Source organism: Eurytemora carolleeae, unplaced genomic scaffold (assembly GCF_000591075.1).
Source record: "Eurytemora carolleeae unplaced genomic scaffold, Eaff_2.0 scaffold301, whole genome shotgun sequence".
NCBI classification, from domain to species: Eukaryota; Metazoa; Arthropoda; class Copepoda; order Calanoida; family Temoridae; genus Eurytemora; species Eurytemora carolleeae.
This window is the reverse complement of record NW_019396211.1, coordinates 289,747-314,431: the sequence shown is the minus strand read 5'-3', so window position 1 is coordinate 314,431 and position 24,685 is coordinate 289,747. Positions and strand designations below refer to the sequence as shown.

General features: G+C 30.9%; 2 protein-coding genes across 4 annotated transcripts; one reads left to right on the top strand and one right to left on the bottom strand.

Annotated features, from left to right (window-relative positions):
* Positions 1 to 161: 161 nt before the first annotated feature.
* Positions 162 to 5,492, top strand: LOC111698258 (uncharacterized; the record flags this gene model as incomplete). The annotated part of the gene is given in 3 exon segments (XM_023468545.1): positions 162 to 250; positions 2,515 to 2,612; positions 3,021 to 5,492. Coding segments are annotated over 3 exon segments (783 nt in total), but the record flags the coding sequence as incomplete, so codon positions are not given.
* A 6,061-nt stretch (positions 5,493 to 11,553) lies between these two features.
* LOC111698277 (uncharacterized) lies at positions 11,554 to 23,048 on the bottom strand. 3 transcript variants are annotated; one of them, XM_023468562.1, is made up of 10 exons: positions 23,004 to 23,045; positions 21,816 to 21,877; positions 20,930 to 21,005; positions 19,263 to 19,342; positions 18,672 to 18,701; positions 17,455 to 17,509; positions 16,724 to 16,787; positions 14,088 to 14,186; positions 12,254 to 12,323; positions 11,554 to 11,651 (listed from the first exon to the last, which is right to left on the bottom strand). In XM_023468562.1, exons 1-10 carry the CDS (start codon positions 23,028 to 23,030, stop codon positions 11,603 to 11,605), a joined length of 612 nt encoding a protein of 203 aa, XP_023324330.1. In that variant the 5' UTR covers positions 23,031 to 23,045; the 3' UTR covers positions 11,554 to 11,602. The 3 variants fall into 3 exon arrangements, with proteins under 3 accessions (XP_023324330.1, XP_023324332.1, XP_023324331.1); XM_023468564.1 differs by lacking the exons at positions 20,930 to 21,005; positions 21,816 to 21,877; positions 23,004 to 23,045 and adding an exon at positions 20,277 to 20,324; XM_023468563.1 differs by lacking the exons at positions 11,554 to 11,651; positions 12,254 to 12,323; positions 14,088 to 14,186 and adding an exon at positions 14,654 to 14,800 and having other exon boundaries at positions 23,004 to 23,048.
* Positions 23,049 to 24,685: the final 1,637 nt, after the last annotated feature.

Sequence of the window (24,685 nt, the reverse complement as noted above, 5' to 3'; positions counted from 1 at the left end):
ACCTAGGAAAAAGACAAATTCTTCCACATTTTAGATCAGATAAAGGTTTAAAGAGTATTGATGTGTAGCTGATCACTTAAAATTACGCTTGCAGTCCCCTTAAAGCTTATGTAAAATTCATAAATAACAAATATTATTCATCCAGCACACTTATTTAGCAGGCTGTAGTACAGGGACAGAAAGGTTGGGATTTTCTAGTTCAATGGATCCTTCATAGAATCAGTCAAAAGAAGAGAAAGAAAAGTATTAGGTAAGTTTTGCAGCACTCTGAAAGTTTTATTCACTATTTTCTTTCAAGGATAGTATTTGTGATTAGAACTTTTTAGCAAATAAAAACCCTGACAAAATTTGCTATAACTTAGCCTTTACTGAGGCTTTGCATGTTCCAATTTTTTCTAGCCGTTTTGTTAACGGTTTGTTTCAACTGTTAAAAAAGATATATTTTAGGTAGCCGTTAATTTTAATGGTAAAACCGGAACGTTCGTTTTGTTAACGGCATATACCGGTATTTTTCAAAAATTACCGTTAGTTAACGATCTCAATTTTATTAATGACGTTAACGCAAAATTTTCAACAATAGTTAACGGCTCTAGTCGTTAACAGGCAATTACATCATAAACAGTGCAAAGCGCCGAAAAAAAATTCGTTAACGGTCCATTTTAGTTATTAACAACAACACAAAGCAAAGACAAATATTCGTTAAAGGTTAAAGAATTCGTTAACTGCGCAGCCCTTAACAGTCTAATTCAGTATTAACAAGGCGAAGCGCCGCAAAAAAAATCGTTAACGGTTATGAAATCGTTAACGATGCAGACGTTAACAACTTTTGTAGTATTAACGGGGTTAACGGTTTGTAAAATCGTTAACGGCACTAGCAGTTGAATTATATTTATCCTTTTCTGCGGACTGAGTATAATTATATAGATATCCAAATCAACTTTATTTATCCTATTCTGAGGAGAAACCAGATTCACGGTTGGACAAAATTCAAAATTTCAAAATTCGAAGGTTTCCGCGATCTATTCTCAGCAATTAAGAATATGACCACAGAGCGGCTAATCCGTTTCGTTAATGGTTTAAAATTAACGGTTTTTGCGGTTCTTTAACGGACACTTCCGTTAATTTTCGAAAATCTTCGTTCCGTTAACGGAACTTTGCCCAGCCCTAGCCTTTACACTTTAAAATTTAAAATACTAGAAATTCAAGGCGCTTCGCGCCCTTCTTTCTAGGCTTTTAGGGCGCTTCGCGCCCATCTTCTATTTAAATTGTGAACATGCTCTTTTTGTTTACATTTCAAAACAAAGATGAAAAAAGTTTTGCGGATTTAAAAAAAAAATCGCGGATTTTCAAAAATTTAAATTTTTTTACAAAATTAAAAACCTCTAAAACACAAATTTTTAAAATTTCAATCATTCATAAACCTTCCCTGGGGTCCCTAGATGTCCCACAAAAAATTTGGGCCCGATCGGTTCAGCCGTTTTGACGTTTATTGGATACAAACAGACAGACAGACAAACAGACAAACAGACTAGCCAAATTTATATATAGAAAACCATTAATTTTTAAGACACATTATCTATATTTATATTAAGCAGTGATCTCTGTTTTTATGACAGTTTGTTTATACATATATGTCCCATGTAAAACTCACTACATTGAATTAAATGATGTCTGTATTGATATATTTTGACATTGACATATTTTGATCTTTAATTCAAAATTTATCAAAAATAGCACAACAAACTTTATTTACTTTAATACTACAAACGATCGATAGTCCATCAATAAACTGTAAAACAGGAAAACGAGATGGGCACGTTCAATTTTTTTCGCTCCATTTCGTTCGTTTTTTTCAATCGTTCAAAAAAATTATTTCGTTCTTTCTCAAAACCATCGTTAATTTTCCATCTTTTTCGTCCGTTTTCTCATTGAACAATGATACAGTATAATCGTTTGTTCAATAAAATCGTTTTTTCAGTAAAAAGCGATAATTTTTTAAAAATCAGTTCGAAAAAATTGTGCATTCTGTAAAAAACCATAGTTTTTTAAAAATGTTCGTTCAGTAAAAAAACACAATATTTTTTTTTAATCTTTTGGAAAATTTGTTTCTACCATAAAAAATTATTATTTTTTCAAATTCGTTTGAGCGATTTTAAATCGCTCATTTTTTTCGTTTTTAAAAAACAATTATTGTCTTATTTCTCTGAACGATCCATTTCGTTTGTTTTTTTGAACAATGACTTTTTCCAAGAATAATTTTGTTTGTTCCTAAAAATGTTGTTTGTTTAAAAGAAAGAAGAAAAAGATTAATATACATTAACTATGCATCATATTCGTTTCGTAGCTTTTAATTTAATGAAAAAAGTTTAAATTGGTAAAAAAAAGTCCTTTTTTTAAAGCCTAAAAACTATGATATCTAATTAACAGTGTAAGCGCGTTATTGTGAATCAGGCATACACTGTCTTAAATTTACATGTCAGTCCCTTTAATGATCTAATGCTTTATTGAGTTCAGAAAATCTCGGAAGGGTCCAAGATCTGAATCTCTAGCACGTACTCCTACCTCTCAAGCAATAGCAACAAGTGCATCACACAGTATAGAAGAAGAGGAAGGTAATTAAAGTCATTGTTCAATGTTCATCTTATAAATACAGAGAATACCCATTTTAAAAACTAATTTGTAATGTCCAAAGATTTCCTGAGTGCCAGAAGGTTCAATAATGTCATTCAAAATAATCAGTGTTTTTGCAGAAATGTTTTGATAACTACTTTTTGTTAATCTATATGGAAATGAGATGTGTATCTTATTTCTAAAATGTTGGTATGATTTGCATTTTTCAATAGATCAAGAATCCTTTTTATGAGAAGGGTATATCTTGTATTCGCTTAATTTTAAACTAATCAACATCTTATTCAGCAAAAGCTGAAAAAACGAAAAAGAAACAAAAATTCACATAAACATTCAATAAAGCTTTAAGAAAACATTTGTCGTGGCAATTTTTTCAATATATATAATTTTAGGGACTTCCTTTACAAAGATTGATCTGGAGAAAAATTTGACCGTGAATCATATTCATAGACTACAAAAAGGCCCAACAAAAAGTAGGAGTTTTCAATTATCACAAGAATCGTTTCCAATGAAGTCCTCAGTAAGTGCAGAATCAATTACACCTCACTCTAAATGCCATCAACATAGACCTCGGCACTCGTACACTAGTGTTGAAAACATTTGTGAAACCAACTTTAATTTTTCTGCTTGCCAAAACGAGGGTTCTAGTATTGTCAGTATTCATCCCACCCCAGATGAGCAAACTCTATCTGGTGGGTGTTCCTACCCGGCTAGTCTAGTGTCCAACAATCCAGCTTGGAAGTATTATCAATTACCATCTTCTAATCCTAGCCCTCAACCAACATCTCATCATAGTTATCAAACAACTGACTTTGATTCAACCCAATCATTCCATCGGAAAAGTTTTCAATTATTGGATTTTAAAACACCTCTTTTAACAACTGAGTTTGAGTATAACATTCCACAATCCTCCTCCATCTACCCTGCTTCTCGTAGAAACTCTAAGACTCAAAAAAGCAAGATAACTTGTCTAACAACTGATGTTTAACTATAATGCCAAATATGTTCCTGTTAAAATAAAGAATGGGCTAAAAATTCCAAATTTCAGATACTGTGTTTTGATTAGTTAACTGTCATATTGTGGGGTTTGCATTCCTGGAATGGGTAGAATTTATCCTCTATTTTAACTTATGTTTTAAGGTACTTGAAGAGGCGGAAGCCATGGTTAATGAATTACTTTGGAATAACAAATAGGTTAATGATCATTATAATAGATGTTGGTCCAATAGTTGTTAAATAGAATTTGGGCCAATATTGATATTTTGTTTGAAATTCAATACAAAATAATTCTCCTGTGAACACAGAAAGTTTAGGTTAATTTTCTATTATAATTTGTTCTGCCCCTCATATAAATGCTTTATTCCTGATCAACATTTGTTAACTCATTTTTAATGGTGTAAAAAGGATCTATGTTAATTTTAAATCGCTCTCAATTTATAGAGTGGCATGTCCAATTCACAGTAATCATATAAGCTTTGACTGCTCAAGAATGAATGAGATATGCACAATATTTTTTTGAATATTTATTATTTTGAATTTTGACTTGCGCATTTCTGTGCAGAAACAAGGCAGGAAACTGTCAGAATCTAAAAAATGTTAAGAAGAAAACTTTATGTTCCCGGCCATAACATTGATATGATAAAGCTCTAAAGAGTGCCATTGTGAATCAGGCATGCTTATTTTGAATAGCCGGTCACATGAAATCAAAACAACTGTACCTTAAAAAACACATATTAACAGATTAAATAGTAATTAGTAACTACTTAATTTGTATTACTAAAATACTTAAAACCCAACAAAATGAAAAGCAGGTAATTTTTTCTAGCAAATTAAAAAAAAACTTAAAATGTAGTATATTCAACTTGAAAACATCATTTTCAGTTTTAAAACAATTATTATTTCCTGAACTTTTATATTTATCAATTCAAAAAAGTATTCTGTGAATACAAAGGTTCATTGTAAAACTGAGAACTTTGTTGCTATTGCTTAAACATGCACTCTACACATATGGTGTATATTAAATTTGTAAACAGGGATCAAATTTAATGAATTTGAGAGGTTGATCAACTATTTATCCTCAGTTTAAATCCTGAATTACTGGTTTACATACATATGGTGTATTTTAAATTTGTAAACAGGGATCAAATTTAATGAATTTGAGAGGTAGATCAACTACTTATCCACAGTTTAAATCCTGAATTACTGGTTCACTACCAAATTTATTACCTAAATTCAATTAGTTCAATAACTACTTACAACAAACTAAGTCCATGGTTCCTGAAAATTTGTAAATCTTTATATTGAAGATTGTGTAATCTCTGACACTGTCCTGCAGTTTTATTGCTCTCAAACTTTTCTGATATTAAGTTGATTGAAAAGAAGAATTTAATGTATCCTCATGCAAATAGTTTTAAATAAAAATGTAATGTACACAACTTTAAAATACTCAAAATTCCATAAAAATCCCCAGACTTTTCAAGACTGCCCTTTTTTAACTATAATCTCTCTAATCAAAAGTCTTTTAAGAATGTTTCAAATAATTGAAGAGAAATACATTAAACTCTTACATTTCTAATAAACAATAATCAAACCAAATATATTTTATAATCATAATTTTTACACTATGAACATCCTACCTTGCACTTTTCTAAGGTTAAAGGTCTATAATACAATTATCTTCAAATTTGGCAAAAGATTAAAATATAATTTAATAACAAGCTGACTGCAAATAATTGAGGAATACATTGTGTAATTTATCTCGATGGTTGTAACATGTTTTAACTCTGATGGTTGTAACATGTTTTTTTATCTGTTCCCAAAAGAAAATGTGATATTAATATGACTTTGTAATGTGTAAATCAATTTGAACAATGAAATAAATTGTATGTTGTTATACTGAATCTACAAACTAGGGTTAATTAAGGGGTATATATTTTTTTCTTCATAAATCATTTTTTACCCTTCCCCATCTTGAAAATCAATTTGGTCCCCAGAATGTGTGCGGAGCGCAAACAAATTTTAGTTTTCTTTGTTAATTTAGTGAAATACTTCAACTTTTTAAAATACACCCCAGAGTAAATGTGTTAAAAATTCTGAAAAACCCCTTCATAAGATTTTATTTAACCTTTTATAAGAAAGCATAAATTTTTTTTAAAGGGAGTGACCGGCAATATATGGGAGTTAAACTGAGATTTAGTATTGTGGAGAATTTTTTTAGGAATCATTTAAGACCTATGAGACGTTTTTACGATGCATATTTTTTCAGCAAGAGGGCAATTTCAATCTTTAAAATCCTCATTTTTCATTTTTGAGGGATTATTTTGAGATTCGGTTTTTTAAGAATTATATTCAATAACAAAGACGAAAAATGTATTAAAAATTCTACAGTAAACTAATAAGTTATTTAGGAACAGGTGGAGAAAAAAAGGATGAACTATTAATTATCATCGAAAATATTTAATCTTATTCAGTTATTGGTTTCTGTAATGTCTCATTCTTCACAAACATTTACTGAACATTTGAAAAATTAGAAGAAATTTATAAAGAATAAGAAATTTAATGTAACGAGGAAAAATAGATAATTGTGTAGTAAAATGGGATTATTATCATTTAAATCTATTCTCAGCCAGGTGTAATCTTTCTTAAGGTTGGCAGTTTTGGTGTTTATTGTGCTTGTTGGTTTACTCTGATATTTATTTTTAAATTCTTTATTATTTTAAGTATATACTAGATATATAGATAGATTTCTTAAGTGCAGGTACATTACTTTTGTTTTATATTCTAAAAGCTTGAATGTTGAAATCTGAACCTAAAATGTGGAGTTTGTAAAAACAATTATCAATAATCTTTTGCTTTTGTATTTTTATAGGGATTGCAGGATGGAATAATAATAATATATGAATAATGGAATAAAAGATGTGATTAATTGGATATTAAATAAAATTATGTTTTTTGTGAATAAAGATAGGAATAGAACTGACAAAAAGGGAAACTTGAAACCTAAAGAGGCATTCAGTTGAAGACTTGAGACAAGTCAAGAAGATTTTTAAGAACCACCCCTTTTCATCAGTTCTTCCTTAGAATTAACCCATTCCTTGTTTATATTCTATTGAGAATAGAGGAATCTTACAGTAGTGTATATTTGGTCCGAACACTACAATTGATTCTAACATAGATTTCTTGAGAAAATTTCAATTGAGAAATATGTTCCTAAACATCTAATTAGTTTATTTTTTTACGTTTTTTGTCGTCGTTATTTAGTAATTTAAAAAAATCTCAAAACGTAACCACCCAAATGAATGATTTTGAACATCAACTTTGCGCTCAAACTCAGTGATTATAACCATTATACATCATCAAAACGTTTTATATGTTTCAAATGAATCCTTGAAAAGATTCTCCACAATATTGCATTCTCATATCAACCACCATACATTGCCGGTCACTTTGAAGTAGTAACAAAATTTTCAAAGCAATGACTGATATTTATTCAAAGAGAATAGAATATATATTAGAGGGGAATTTACTAGAAAAAAGTGTAAAACGGCCATTTTGTTGTACTGTTTCCGTACTGCAGGTATACTTCACATATTTGTGTTATATAACCTTTTGGGCCCTGGAACATCATTTAATAGAAAATCTAAAATTAATATTAAAAGAAAACCAAGTTATGAAATAGGCTGGTTTCATAATTGACCAATTATCATTTAACCTAGACTCTATGTCTTTCACTTTACAAACGATGATTTTCCGCTTTAACTATAAATCAAATGATGTTTTTTATTCACCTAATTCATTTTATAAAGTTTATTTAACAGCTTTAAAAAATTCGAAATTGAAATGGATAGTCTTGGGAACATACTGTATTAATGTACTCTACTGTTTATAATTTTTGAACATTTACATAATTTGTACACTTTGGACTCCCTTTCAGGCTGAAAGGGACTGCAGACAAAATTCATACCGAAGGATTTCTTAATTCCACTCTAATATATATTCTATTCTCTTTGTATTTATTATTTAATGTTGTTTGTTTACATTAAAACTAGTTTAGGTTCTTAACTGACATCACAATAAACTGAAAACTAACCCTTTACATAATATACCCCCCTAGTCTCCTTGGTTCTATATCTACCATGGTTTGTGTGACAATATGACTGTATCTGCACTGTATATTGTTGATGTTGAGAAACAGAACATTTTGATTATATTAGATAAAACACAGCAGAATACCTGAGTACTGTCCCTATGACTCTGTATTCTGATTATATTAGATAAAACACAGCAGAATACCCGAGTACTGTCACCATGGCTCTGTATTCTTATTATATTAGATAAAACACAGCAGAATACCCGAGTACTGTCACCATGCCTAGCAAACAAAAACTCGAGTTAAACTCGAGTAAAACTCGACTTTTGCTTTCCAGAAGTGGAGTTTTAATCGAGTTTAAAAGTGGAGTTTTCACCGGCTATAGTCGTGCCATACAAGGATTAAAACTCAACTTTTCACCAAGATGATATCTGGATGATTTCTAGATGATATATGGGTGATTTTTGGATGATTTCTGGATGATATTTGGGTAATATCTGGATGATGAGGAGTGGAGTTTTAATCGAGTTTAAAAGTGGAGTTTTCGCCGGCAATAGTCGTGCTATATAAGGGTTAAAACTCGACTCGTTGTAAAATATGAAATTTGAACGATATGTGGGTGATATCTGGATGATATGTGGATGATATGTGGATGATATCTGGATGATATGTGGGTGAAATCTGAATAATATATGGATGATATCTGGATGATATGTGGGTGATATCTGGATGATATGTGGATGATGGATGATATCTGGATGAAATGTGGATGATATGTGGATGATATCTGGATGATATGTGGATGATATGTGGATGATATGTGGGTGATATCTGGATGATATGTGGATGATAATTCTGCATAGATTGATGAAATCAAACTTTAACAGAATACGGTTTAGAAATGTTGGAACCTTTTTGTTATGAAGCAGTATTTTAGAGCGCATTAAAAAGTTCAGAAACCTTGAAAAATATTCAGAAACCTTGAAAAATATTCAGAAACCTTGAAAAATATTCAAAAATTGAGTCCTTCTTTGGCTCTTGTTAACAAATGAAAAAACGCTTATCTAACATCAACAAAGTAACCCAGCCCTAGTACATGTCAGTACATTACAAATAAAATCCACAAAGTAACCCGGCCCTAGTACATGTCAGTACATTACAAATAAAATCCACAAAGTAACCCAGCCCTAGTACATATCAGTACATTACAAATAAAATCCACAAAGTAACCCAGCCCTAGTACATGTCAGTACATTACAAATAAAATCCACAAAGTAACCCGGCCCTAGTACATCAGTACATTACAAATAAAATCCACAAAGTAACCCAGCCCTAGTACATATCAGTACATTACAAATAAAATCCACAAAGTAACCCAGCCCTAGTACATGCCAGTACATTACAAATAAAATCCACAAAGTAACCCAGCCCTAGTACATGTCAGTACATTACAAATGAAATCCACAAAGTAACCCAGCCTTAGTACATGTCAGTACATTACAAATAAAATCTCTTGTTACAATTGTCAAGGTATAGTTTTTCTTTCCACTTACCGCAATACCAATCTTAACTATACTGTTAGAAAAAAACATGAAATTTTGTTCTTATTATCAAAACTAAAGTTTTAGTAAAATGAGAGAACACAACCTTGTATGTACAACATTTCTTTAAAGATTTTTAAAACATTTTTTTTAATAATTTGTCTTAGATAAATTTTCTTTCGCCCGAAGTTTGTCGTTTAAAAAGTTGTTTTTTTGTAATTTTGTCTTTCATAACTTTTTCTCTCAAAATTTTGTAATTCATGACTTTTTCTCTCAAGTTTTTTCTTCCATAACTTTTTCACTCAAAATTTTGTAATTCATAACTTTTTCTCTCAAAATTTTGTCTTCCATAACTTTTTCTCTCAAAATTTTGTAATTCATGACTTTTTCTCTCAAGTTTTTTCTTCCATAACTTTTTCACTCAAAATTTTGTCTTTCATAATTTTCAAATTTTGCCTGTCAAGTTCTTCCTTTGAAAGTAGTCAGTAGTCCAGATAATCAGGCGCCTTGTAAATAAAATTATTTTTAGACAAAGGAGCACTTCTGGCAAATAATACTAGTTTATTGAATATCTTTAACAATGTATTGTATTGTATACACTCTACACATAAATACAATACACTTAGATACATTGTAAATGTAAAAATAGAATATTCCCCTTTTTTATGATACCTCCATAGAGTACAGTAGAGTAACTTTACTGCACTTTTAATTATGATTACCTATAAGTACATTTTTCCTTATATAAAATATCGTAGTAGATATAAGTAGTTAGATATATAATTCGTGTGAGCAAAATTGACTAAGGTTTCCTTTATTTTATGTAATAGTTAATAATTTTCAATTGTGGTGTTCTTACAGTGATAAGCGATTATATAAATACAATGAAGACGACTTTTTTATTTAAGTTTTGATTGTTAACAAGCTTTATTCAAATTACAAGTTTACAAGTAATTAAAGAGAAGCTTTTTTAATTGACAGCTTCTCTTGACTTTTAATGTTTATCTACATCCATGCTGTTTAACAACTTGATATAAATCAAAATTGAAATCGAAAGTCGTCTTTATTATGAGTGTTTTATTTATAAATAATACATACTTTTTGACTGCTACATGGAAACCGTTCAAGGAGGGTGCTTTCTCTATTATTGATACATACTCTTTGAAGACTCTTCTACGAGGGCGTTTACTCTATTATTGATAAACACTCTGTGAACTGTGGCTGCTCTATAAAAACTATTCCCGGAGATTGTTTTCTCTGTAATTGATACATACTCTTTGTCTGCTCTTAGAAGACTCTTCTCGGAGGGCGTTGTCTCTATTATTGGTATATCCTCTATGTAAAATGTTCCCAGAGGGTTTATTCTATATAATCGTATTTGTTGAATGTGTGATAGATGCATAACTGTATAATGTATTAATATATATATAAATATAAGCATATTTGATCCGGTTGGAAATTAACCGATCCTTTTCCTCCTTTCCTATATTTATTTATGGAATTAAGGGTGATGAAAACATAACATTCGTGTATGCACTTATGCATGGCATTCTTTAAATTGTCTTACATAAAATTTCACAGATAATTTGCCCTCGAAAGGAGAACGAGACTGAAAGAAACAATAATTTGAGGCGCAAAGTGCACTTTACATACTAGACATTTTTGGTAAGTGTGAAAGTATATCATATTAGCTTGGGAACCCAGCGTTGTCAAAGTTACTCATAGATAATCCCGCAGTTTACCCGCACTTAGTCTAAAAATACGAGTTTAGCTATTTTTCCCTATGAAAGTTGACACACTCAATTTAGAATCTCAAAACCAAGCTAAGAACATTCCCGTGGTTCTCTCTAGTTCCCTAATCAAAATACGAGGAAAATCAGTCATGGGGATCCTAATTTATGATCGGACATACAAATCATTAAAGAAACAGAAATCACTATTTTATACTTAAAGATTCACACTTTACGTTAAACACAGTTAGTTGTCTTTCAGTTGAAATCAGGCTGTCCATAGGTTCACACCTCTAACTCAACAGCTTTCCGTCTGCTGTGCAGAAGGCACAATAGAGGCTGGGAAGGAATTGGTAGAACATTTAAGACAAGGGATTGAGTTAGAAATTTAAAAAAAAACATTTGTGGACTTTTTTTCTTCTATTTTTTAAAGTTATTCTTACTTAAATAAATCATATCACATTCTTACCAGATTTTCTTTTTATTTCTGGGGTAACATTGTTTAGTCTGTAAGAAATCATGGAGTAAGCATGTTTTCCAATATTCCCCCTAAATCTTACAAGTCTAATATTTAAAAAAGTTTATTTGTTAAAAATAAATAGATAAATGTATAACTATAAAGTCTGATTGAATCCAACAGGAATAAGCTGGGTAGCACAATGTCTGAAAATAAAAAAACTTAAAATTTCTCGGGATTAAAAAAAGTTGGAATTCATAATTTCATTCACTTCAGTGGCGGACTAGAGGCGGGCCTGGGCCGACATCCACCCCCCTGAGCTCCTGGAGGGGAAGGACGCCCCCCCCCCCCCTAAGAAAATTCATGATATGAAATAAAAGCATCAAGGGATGAAAGATACAACAAAAATAGTATTGAATAAATAACCTAAACTGAAATACCTTATAAAAATGTTTTCTCATGCAATGATAACCAGAAAACAATGGAATAGAAAGACGACATCATAGCATTACTTAAGAGTTTTGATGTTACAAAGCAAATTCTTTTACTAGTAACTTAGCAAAGCACAATTTAGGTGAAAAGGGTCTATTTACACTGTACAATTGCTATGTCTAATGTTCATTGAAATAGTTTAAGTTCTAACTTGAGTTTAACCGTCTTCATTTTTCTGAAGCCAGAAAAAATCAACAAGAAATTTAAAGGGGTTATATAGAAGAACATGATTTTTCATCTATTACTGTCACTTTTTAAACTGAGAATTTAATTCAACACTGTAAGAACAACAGTTCTTTTAGTTTTGTTTATTTACCTGTATCCATTGTCATAGCAGTAACAGGTTCTCTCCTTGTGCTCATAAACCATAAAACTGGCGCCAATATCTAAATTAAAGGGAAACTATTTTCTCAGGAACTAGCTGAAGGGGAATTTTAGAAACATATTGAAAAACAAATTTACAACTTTAAAATAAAAAATTTGTTCTCCGAGTTCCCTAAAATATGTCAGTCAATTTAATTAAGCCGCTTAGCCAGCTAAAGCTAACATATATCTTAGTAAAATGTTAGTTAAGAAACAAATGAAATATTTTGATGTCACATTGGAACATGAGTTCCGGTTTTACAAGAACTTTTAAATACAAGAAAGAATAATTTATATGTTGAAGGATTCTATGATTACGTAATAACTGAAATGATAAATATATTATGTAATGAGTAATGATCAATGTTGTCTATTTGTGCATACTTTTGCATATTTTTCTCTTTTCTTTTGGAAACCTGTATTTTCAAAAATTATTTAAACAAATTTAAACTACACCATTTATATTTGTATATTTATATCTTTGTGCGTGAATAAATCTTTATAATAATAATAATAATATAAATATATATAAATGTTTATATATGAGGGATTAACTTTTTTTATATGTATAAACTAGTCTTTTTGTACTTTTATTTAGCTTTTAAATGTTTCTTTGGACATGAAAAAATCAGTTTAAATTATAGAAAAAGATAGACAGTATAGACACTCAGTCAACTCATCTCACGAAACCTTGATTCCAAGAGGAAGTGGGGTTTATACAGTACACATACTGCAGGGTCAGCAGGGGTTTGTTTTAAACTTAGATTTTGGCAAATATTTAAATCATATTTTAGTTGGCATTTTGCTTGGGGTTCACTTCAATCAATACTAATTGATCTGAGAGATAGATAGATATTTTTCCCTTAAATGTAAACAAAAATAATTAAATGTAGAAAGTACTGGAAACATAACTTGTTTTTTGGAATATGTACACAAACGACCCCGATATTTCTAAAATTGTACAGTTTTGGTCCGCTTGCCTGCTGTTACTTAGTACACTGAACCTCTATAAATATCTACTCTGTGGTTTAAAGGGACAGTTGGTGTAATTACAAGTGACTTACTATTTGTTGAATGGTGGTGTGTCAAATTCACAAACCTTTCACTTATAAACAATGAAAAACTCGGAAAGGCTTTCAATTGTTTCTCCGTTTTCAGTCTGTTTTATAATTTCAAATAATCTTTAAATTTTTAAATTTAAAAAAATTTAAAAAAAAACAAATTTAAATCTGAATATTTAAAACCGCGTTCTGACATCACATTTTTGAGATTTTTCGAGGATTATAAATGATTTCAGCTATGTTTATACTTTACAGAGATAACCACATGACACTGAAATATAGACAGATCTGAAAGTTAGTCATCAAAATATGTCACAACGCATTTAGTCATTGGTTTAACCTCACCAACTCATTTGTAGCTTTTTGTAGCCCTGGTCATATATGTTTTAAAAAATGCAACGCGCTTGTTTCTTGCTAAAGTTTAAAAGAGGTAATAAGCAAAATACAATACTGCTTGATTTTTGTGTAAAAGCCATAAAAATCTTGGTTTGCAGTGATGTATCTCTCTTAACCTTGATGATCAGTTAAAGGTTAAAAAAACCAGTTGTAATTTGGACATCACCCTCTTTGTATGGTGGGTCTCTTGATATTACGCGAGCTGTCCTTTTACCGCCCGATAGGATCCGTCGTTTATTGGTTTAAAGCACACAAACAGACAAGAAAACATTATATTTTAAGAGTTCTGAATTTCTTTTTTTGAAATATGCTCAATCAGAAAATTTCTACCTGAATTTCTACACGTGTTTGCACAGTCAATGTGAGTTTCAACATCGGGAAAACTAGCAATATAGTCTGTAGTGTTCCATTTTGTACAGTCTACACCAACTACAATAGGAATATAGTCTGTAGTGTTCCATTTTATACAGTCTATACCAACTACAATATAGGAATATATAGTCACTATAGTGTTCCATTTTACACAGTCTTCACCAAGTACAAGAGTAATATATTCACTAGTGTTCCATTTTATACAGCCTAGACCAACTACAATAAAAAATTCACTAGTGTTCCATTTTATACAGTCTACACAAACTACAATAGAAAAAGTCTGTAGTGTTATATTTTATACAGTCTTCACCAACTACAATAGAAATAAATTCACTAGTGTTCCATTTTATACAGTCTACACCAACTACAATAGAAATATAGTCTGTAGTGTTCCATTTTATACAGTCTATACCAACTACAATATAGGAATATATAGTCACTATAATGTTCCATTTTACACAGTCTTCACCAAGTACAAGAGTAATATATTCACTAGTGTTCCATTTTATACAGCCTAGACCAACTACAATAAAAAATTCACTAGTGTTCCATTTTATACAGTCTACACAAACTACAATAGAAAAAGTCTGTAGTGTTATATTTTATACAGTCTTCACCAACTACAATAGAAATAAATTCACTAGTGTTCCATTTTATACAGTCTACACCAACTTCAATAGGAATATAGTCTGTAGTGTTCCATTTTATACAGTTTACACCATGCTACAATAGAAATAAAGTCTTTAGTGTTCTATTTTATACAGTCTACACCAACTACTTAGAAATAAATTCACTAGTGTTCCATTTTATACAGTCTACACCAACTACAATAGAAATAAAGTCTGTAGTGTTCCATTTTATACAGTCTACACCAACTACATAGAAATATAAATTCACTAGTGTTCCATTTTATACAGTCTACACCAACTACAATAGAAATAAAGTCTGTAGTGTTCCATTTTATACAGTCTACACCAACTACATAGAAATATAGTCTGTAGTGTTCTATTTTATACAGTCTATACCAACTACAATATAGGAATATATAGTCACTATAGTGTTCCATTTTATACAGTCTCCACCAAGTACAAGAGGAATATATTCACTAGTGTTCCATTTTACACGGTCTTCACCAAGTACAAGAGGAATATATTCACTAGTGTTATATTTTCTTAATATCCCTCCATCTGTAATAGGAATAAAGTCATTTTCATAAGTATGCATTACATTACATAATTATAACAGTAAAACTGAAGTTTTCCTAAGTACTTAAATACAAGACACATAACACTCTAAATATGTTCTACCTTGATGAGAAAAAGACACAAACCAATCAAAATATTTTATTTTGATGATAAAAAGACACATATTACTCTAAATATGTTCTACCTTGATGAGAAATAGACACAAACTAGGGTTTCCATTCCCAAAACTTTTGCGCAATATTTGCGGAACGAAACGCAAAATTTTTCTTTCTTTGCGCATCAGTTTTACGCGAAAAAAAACAACAATTTGCGCAATCATTCGCAAAAGTCATTTCGCGCAAAATTGCCCTATTCCGCTTTTGCGAAACTCAAGTTTTGCGCAATTCCGCAATTTCGTACCAAAATCCGAAACAGATTGTCCAGTAAAAGTCTCGACAATTAGTTTTGGACATGCATATTTCCTAAAAGTGGATTCTTCAGGCATTGGTTACTCTCTTGCATTATTTTATATGAGATAAAAAAGATTTCAGAAATTTGATTAAAAAAATTTAAGAATATAATTCATACTTGTTTAGGCAAAGCTTTTAAGGGTCACTTGAAATTATTTAATAGGATTAAAATATTACCAAGTTTCACACTCTCTAATTTCTATTTTATTAATTTTGGTCCCTTAATTTAAACTTTTTGTTACTGGAAGCAACCAATTGAGAGTAGTATAATCGTTATCATACTCGTATCTTAATATTTTTTTATGTATGGAATAAATCTTCAGTTGTTTAATTCTAGGCTTAGAATATCAATTTTTGACAATTTGCCTAAAAAGTTACATTTTGCGTAAAACTTGCGGTTTTGCTCAAAAAAAATGCGCAAAACTAAAATTTCGTTTCATGCGCAACTTTCGCAAAAAATATTTCCGGTTTTGCGCAAATTGCGCAAAAAAATAGCGCAAAACCGCGCAAAACTCATTGCGTTTCATGCGCAAAAATAGCGCAAAAGTTCGCAACAAAAAAATTTGCGCGAAAATAGCGCAAATTTTGCGCAAAAGATTTAGCCATTTCGTGGAAACCCTAACACAAACCAATCAAAAATATTTTATCTTGATGATAAAAAGACACATAATACTCTAAATATGTTTAACCTTGATGAGAAATAGACACAAACCAATCAAACATATTTTATCTTGATGATAAAAAGACACATAATACGCTAAATATGTTCTACCTTGATGAGAAATAAACACAAACCAATCAAAAATATATTATCTTGATGATAAAAAGACATGTAACACTCTAAATATGTTCTACCTTGATGAGAAATAGACAAAAACCAATCGAAAATATTTTATCTTGATGATAAAAAGACATATATGATATAACACTTATGTTCTACCTTGATGAGAAAGTGGAACTCCACAAGGTTTACAATTTTTACAATTTTCACACAGATCACAATCCTAAAAAATAAGCTTATAATTAGAACTTTTGCATAATTTTTTCATGTTCGTCATTAATAATTTTAAAAAACCGATTCTGAAAATAATTCCTCCAAAATGGACTATCTATGAGGATAAAAGATTGATTTTGTGCTCTTTCTGAACAAATATGCATGGTAAAACGTCTGATAGGTCTCTAATGAATCCTAAAATATTTCTCATACTTAAGTCGATTGCATTCTCAGCTCAACTATCATACAGTCTCTTAAAGGAAAAATGTATACAATCACGAAACCTCTCACTGTCTGAAAATGATTTCCAAATGTGGTGGTGTATTTTTCGACCTACGAAAATCCGCTATACTCCACTTCTGACCTACGCCAAATCCGCAATACTACACATCAGACCTACTAGCACCTGGTTTTACAGCTGCTATATGGACTTGTGGCCTCAGCGCCCGGCCCCCTAGCCTGTACTCATTGCAGCGCTCGGCCCAGAAATTGTCTTAACCTAGCCTAACCCTCAAATAATACAAAAATAAACCTAACCCTCAAATAATACAAAAATAAACAGCTGGCGTAGGTTCGATAATGCAGTAGGTCGGAAAGTTAGTAGGTCAGAAGTTCAGTATGGGGGATGTAGCGTATAGAAGATGTAACAATACCATAAATATGTGTTCAATGTATACCTCCATTAATTCATTTCCTTCTGAATCATAAAGAGGTTGACCGTGGTTTTGACATCTAAACAATTTAATCAATTTTTGATAATAAACTAAATTAACTAATTAAACAAATTAATGAAAATGATTAATAAAATAACTTATTTGAGATTTAGACCTGTGAAGGTAAAGTCATAGGAAAGAATTTCTTTTTTTTATCCTGATATCTTTGCAATTCAATGTTGTAGAGCTTTGATATTTCAAACTATAAATTCTGATACGTCAAATAATCTAAATTTGAAGAATTTAAAATATCCATACCATTATGTTGCAAAGATGTAGAGATTGGAAAATATGAATTTGTGAAACAAAAACCCAATTCTTTTATAAATCTACATAGAACAGTTCTTTTGTGGTTTCTTTTATAAATCTACATAAAACAGTTCTTTTGTTGTTACTTTTATAAATCTACATAGAACAGTTCTTTTATGGTTTCTTTTATGAATCCACATAGAACAGTTCTTTTATGGTTTCTTTTATAAATCTACATAGAACAGTTCTTTTGCGGTTTCTTTTATAAATCTACATAGAACAGTTCTTTTGTGGTTTATTTTATAAATCTACATAGAGCAGTTCTTTTGTTGTTACTTTTACAAATCTACATAGAACAGTTCTTTTGTGGTTTCTTTTATAAATCTACATAGAACAGTTATTTTGTGGTTTCTTTTATAAATCTACATAGAACAGTTGGTTTATTTTATAAATCTACATAGAGCAGTTCTTTTGTTGTTACTTTTACAAATCTACATAGAACAGTTCTTTTGTGGTTTCTTTTATAAATCTACATAGAACAGTTCTTTTATGGTTTCTTTTATAAATCTACATAGAGCATAAATGTTTATATGTAAAAGGTACAGGGTTATTTAAAAAGATGTAAGCCATAAAGAGGATCCTTTTTTAGTAGCTGTTCAGTGCAGCATTTTATTATAAATCATCTTCCAGAAAAAAAAAACTATTAAAAGATTTACAAGTCATATGCTTACGCCCAAACAAAAAAAAAGCTGAAATAAAAAAAAATTTCCTAAAGAAAAAATTTATGTTTGTTATTTTTCAATTTCGAGTAAAATGAAAAATTGCTTATTACATGCTTAGATCTATGTTTTCGTTCAATCCAATGTTTTGACGTATTGCAAATCTAAAATCTCATTAAGAAATATATATTTTTTTTAATTTCATAATCTTACGTATTGAGAAAAATGTCGACATCCTCATCTTTGGAAAATAAAGTAAAGGAAGGAACTGAACATAACCTTTATATATCTTTGCAACATGATTATATACGTACATTTAATTGTTATAACTAGGAATTTTTTATGATCAATTAGTTGCTGTTCAAAATATCAAAGGTTTTCATCACCAGGCTGCAAAGATATTGGGATAAGAAAGTTCAAATTTGTAGCATAATTGTCAAAACTTCTTTAGAAATTAGATGGAACTTTTTTGAAATTTCTGAACAAATTGATTCTTAATCTTATCTTTCATAAACTTTTGGAAAGTAGGAAAGTATAACTAGCAACATCATTATTAATGAAATAAAGTATTTTAAGGGACTTTCAGCGTAATTTTAACTTTTAAGTGACCCTCAAGGCAAAAATTGCAATAACCGTTTCACAACGGTACCCTTGAAACATTTTTGTCATTTATTTAGGATTTAAATTTAATTCTGATAATTGTGAATCGGGTACTTCATTCCTTTGTAAGAAGGGTCACTTAGAATTTCGCTTATAGTCCCTTTAAAATTTGTTGTTGAATTGTTTGTATTTCATATTTTCCTTCCTATTGCTAAACAGTTTTCATGAATCTGAGTTGGTTCTTGGAACAGAGCAAACTCACACAGGTTTATGCTGGAGAAAATCTAAAAAATAGGTTTAACAATAAACCAATGAGCTTGAATTCTAAAACCGGATTTAAGCCTGGAAAAATGCCAAGCAGAGAATTAGGCTTAAGCTACACTCAGTTATACCTAAAACCAGTCTAATATGGTCTTCTTTATATAATATTAGACTTGAGTTTTCAGGGCAGAATTATAAAAATTATATTTTGGATATAAATCTGTCTGAATTCTTAACTGGATTAAGTATACAGTTACCAATTTACCTTAAAAATGGTTAGAGGAGTCTGCATATTTACCAATTTACCTTTTGGTTTGTTAAACAAGTCTGCATGGAGTCCACATTTACCATTTTACCTTTTGGTTTGTTAAACAAGTCTGCATGGAGTCCACATTTACCATTTTACCTTTTGGTTTGTTAAACAAGTCTGCATGGAGTCCACATTTACCATTTTAACTTTTGGTTTGTTAAACAAGTCTACATTGAGTCTACATTTACAAATTTACCTTTTGGTTTGTTAAACAAGTCTGCATGGAGTCCACATGTACTAGTTTACCTTACATATGGTTAAACATTTCTGCATGCAGTCCCACATCTATTAGTTTTCCTTACAGTTGCCTAAACAAGTCTGCATGGAGTCCACATGTACTAGTTTACCTTACAGTTGCTTAAACAAGTCTGTATGGAGTTAACATGTACTAGTTAACCTTACAGTTGGCTAAACATATCTGCATGGAGTCCACATGTACTAGTTTACCTTACAGTTGCCTAAACAAGTCTGCATGGAGTCGACATGTACTAGTTTACCTTACAGTTGCTTAAACAAGTCTGCATGGAGTCCACATGAACTAGTTTACCTTACAGTTTGTATAACAAGTCTGTATGGAGTCCACATGTACTAGTTTACCTCACAGTTTGTAAAACAAGTCTGCATGAAGTCCACATGTACTAGTTTACCTTACAGTTTGTCAAACAAGTCTGCATGGAGTCCACATGAACTAGTTTACCTTACAGTTTGTATAACAAGTCTGTATGGAGTCCACATGTACTAGTTTACCTTACAGTTTGTCAAACAAGTCTGCATGGAGTCCACATGTACTAGTTTACCTTACAGGTTGTCAAACAAGTCTGCATGGAGTCCACATGTACAAGTTTACCTTACAGTTGCTTAAACAAGTCTGCATGCAGTCCAACATGTACTAGTTTACCTTACAGTTTGTCAAACAAGTCTGCATGGAGTCAACATGTACTAGTTTAACTTACAGTTTGTCAAACAAGTCTGCATGGAGTCCACATGTACTATTTTACCTTACAGTTTGTCAAACTTAAGTCTGTATGGAATCCACATGTACTAGTTTACCTTACAGCTTGTCAAACAAGTCTGCATGGAGTCCACATGTACTAGTTTACCTTACAGTTTGTCAAACAAGTCTGTATGGAGTCCAAATGTACTAGTTTACCTTACAGTTTGTCAAACAAGTCTGCATGGAGTCCACATGTACTATTTTACCTTACAGTTTGTCAAACAAGTCTGTATGGAGTCCACATGTATTAGTTTACCTTACAGTTTGTCAAACAAGTCTGCATGGAGTCCACATGTATTAGTTTACCTTACAGTTTGTCAAACAAGTCGGTATGGAGTCTGCATGCACCTCAGAGGTTGAAAGTGGGTTTTCACAACCATTACTAAATAAAAATATACCATAAAGACGGTGAAAAGAAAATTTGTTACTTTAAGAGAGTGTCATCTAATACAGAATTTTGCATAAAAATTTCGCGAAAAAAAAATTTCGCGATTATTTCGCTTCATTTTCGCATTTTGTTTGCTCTTGAAAAATGCGAAAATTTTCGCAGAATAGAAAATGCGAAAATTTTGCTATAAAATTTCGCGAAAAATAATGCCAAAAATTTCGCAAAAAAATATTACGAAAATTTCGCGAAAAAATGGAAATTATGAAAAAAAAAACGAAAATTTCGCGAAAAATATTTAACTTTTAAATACAAATGCAAAAGTTTAGCGAAAAAGTTGCGAAAATTCATCAAAAAAAGACTAAATTTTGATAAAACAAGACTCAAGACTCTAAGAGGTATTTATCCGCGAGCCCAATTGATGGATCAACACAAAATATAAACATTTTTGCATTTCGCTTCATTTATTTCCGCGAAAAAATGCGAAATTTTCCGAAAAAGATTGCAAAATGCGACCAAAGGTTTTTGCATTTTTTAGCGAAACTTTTTATTGGAGACTACTGTGTCTGACCACCGAACCTATTGATCAAAGAACTTATTGACCAACGAACGAATTAGCCAATTAACCAACCGGCCTCTTAGTCTGTTAAACACCGACGCCCGCCTATTGTTTTACAGGTATAGGTAGTCAGGTAGTAAGGTATGTAAAGAAGTAGTGGTCAAAAGTGAGGTAAGTATCAGATAGGAAGGTGAGATGTGTAGTCAGGTAGGTAGTGCTTGAAAGTGATGTATGGGTCAGATAGGTACCTGATAAAATCTTTACACTCACAATCCTGTTTAACGCAGGATGAAGACGCTTCTGTATTTGCCTGAACAACACATAAAAGTAATAATATGAAATAAATAAATAATAATAATTATTGGTTATACTAAAAAAAACTAAATTATGATTTATTAAATCTAAATGGATGAAACATGAAAATAATGCAATAATATACTGTATAGTGGGTCAAATCTAGGGAACAAGAATAAAAGGAATGGAAAAGGCACTAGTCTGGCAAGAGAAACCAGTCGTACTGCTTTGCAAACAGGTTCCTTATTACAGACGCACACTCAGGGTTTCCATCGAAAGTTTCTTTGAACGAAATTTGCAAAAATGTACTAACAAAATTCGTTCATTTTCGTCCAAAATTTTCGCAAATTTCGATGTATTTTCGACGAAATTTTCGTTCAATAAAATCAAAATTTTTCCATTTCGCATCAAGAAGATTGTATTTTTGCGAAAAAATGAGATTTTGAACTAAAGGTCGACAATTTTAATGAATTTCACGAAAAAAATTTTTGTTTTCGTTCACATTTTTATTGGCTGAACGAAATTTTCTCGAAAGAAATTGAACGAAAATTTCTTGGTACAGAAACACACACATGACTACAGTCATGGAAAAATCAGAACAATATCGTCAATTATAAAATCAAGCTTGAATAACGAGTAGATAATTATAAACTTGAATCAGATTATATTCTTTTCTTTGTATGAAACTTTCGCTTATTGTATAGAGTATTGACTTAAATATATAAATAATAAATTAAAGTAAACAATTAACAATAAACAAATGTACTCTCTTAGACTGTACAAGTACAAATACCAAGATTCTTCTAAACTGTATACACCGACAGTACAACTATTCGGTTCCTTATCACAGACACACACTATTTTTGTTACAGACACACACACATGAAATTTCCGCCCCCTGATCAAATCAAAAAGATTGGCAGTTAATAAAAAGCAGGAAAGTGGCCTTTTATAACTCTTAAATGGATTAAGAAGGTAAAGTATATATAATGTAATTATACGTTTTTTAGAAGTGTTAGTGCCAGATTTACCCTGTAATATAATAATGGATAATAAAAATAAAAATAATAATCATACAATACTGTTTAGTTAAAAGTAAACAATAATCATAGCAATGAATAATAATAATAAGTTCTTATCACCAGAATTAATAAATAAAGTATAAACATTATCAGGTTTACTCTTTAACTAAACTCGTTATCTTTAAAAAAAGATGGGTTTGTTCAGCAAATAAAAAATTATTTTTAATTCTTGGAATATCAAGATAAGCTACTTTAAAAAAAAGCTGGTTTAAATGGTATATATCCAGTAATTTATGGTCAAGACGTCCAATCACAGTGTAGTTTTACATGGGAAAGGGGAGGGGGTGATGTTTTGATTTGAGAAAATTAATCTTTTTCACCATTTCTTGTTTACTAAATCATAATAAGGCGGTTATGGGGGTGGCTGCAGTCCGTTACCACCCCCCCTGAGTATAATCAGGTTGGGGTGTACCCTGTACCCCCCTTTTTTTAATGTTGTTTCTTTTCTTTAGTATTATCCACCCCCTTTTTCCTAAAAATGGAAAATTAAACAGATATTTAATCTTTATTTGAACCAGAAACAGACATTCAATTATTCAAATTTAGGTCACTAACCCTACTCCTGCCGTAGTAAAAGTGTTGGTCTGAGGCTGTTGAAATTTTCTGACTTTTCCTTACTAACCATAGCCCTCCCTTTAGATCTTAAATCAGGCTTTTATACCTATAATTGACTGTCTGAATGACTATTGTTTCCTGTAATAAACTAAATCTTTGTTTTGCCCCACTTACAGTTGTCAGATTTTGATAACTTTTAACTTTTAGGAAAGCCCATGACATAAAGAATCGTTTTTTTGGACATTTTTTTGCAAACATTTTTACTAAATAACTGGATTTTTGGAGAAAAAAAATCAATTTTTGCAAATTTGCAAAATTGCAAAAAAGGCAGACTACATTTTGTCAGGACCAGGAAAATGTTGTGACAATTGAAACAATGAATCAAACATGATCTAAGATCTAAGACGACCTTCAGCCAACAGTTTCTATGGTCAAGTTTCGTTGGACACCCTGTAGTTACAAGAAATGTAATGAATGTTTGAGATGAAGATTAAAGAATTATGATTAAATTGTTTATGTCTTTCATCAAGCTTTATACTTCAACAAAAGCTACCAATTTTCTTAAAAATATGTTTGTAATCCTCAAGCTAGAATTGGACAATTAACTTTAAAATTACATTTAAAGATTTAGTCCTGATTCATGATAAAAATAATCCAATTATACCCAGCTAACATAAAGACTGCTGGCAGCTATACCGCCTATGTCGACGCGCTTCGCTGGAGTTGGGCTGAGCTCCGATCACCTTATTTGAGGTCAGCCTTGGCGATAGCTGTACGACAGTGGGGACATGGTGATATACTACAGCGGTAAAGTAAACCCCTCGCTGTCACATTACGACAGCGGTCAGTCAAATCTGGCGTTAAGTTGTCATGTTAGTGGGATAATGCATAAATACTAAATTATTTATATTTGTACAGTAACGCAGAAAACATGTATATTGCATGAATTATAAAAGTACGACATAAAGACTATATTTACTTATTAAATGTATTTGATAGAAAACAATTGTTTCATGTAGATTTCCAACGTTTAAAGTAGATTAACTTTACTTGCGTGCATAATTGCGATCCCTGATAAATTCCGCGCAATTCTGTGCAATTCGAGAACAATTGAGCAATGGAATTCCGATTGGAAACCCAAGTTTATATGCTAACTGTATCTGTTTAAATAATAACTTGATTTATAA

What these genes read in the sequence shown, in the direction of transcription:
- LOC111698277 (XM_023468562.1), bottom strand. Translation starts at nt 23,030, where the DNA reads ATGTTTATACTTTATTTATTAATTCTG. An exon ending in TACTTTATTTATTAATTCTG is followed by an intron (nt 21,878 to 23,003) that starts GTGATAAGAACT and finishes TGTGTTGTTCAG; the next exon opens with GCAAATACAGAAGCGTCTTC. An exon ending in CTTGTTTGACAAACTGTAAG is followed by an intron (nt 19,343 to 20,929) that starts GTAAACTAATAC and finishes CCTATTTTTTAG; the next exon opens with ATTTTCTCCAGCATAAACCT.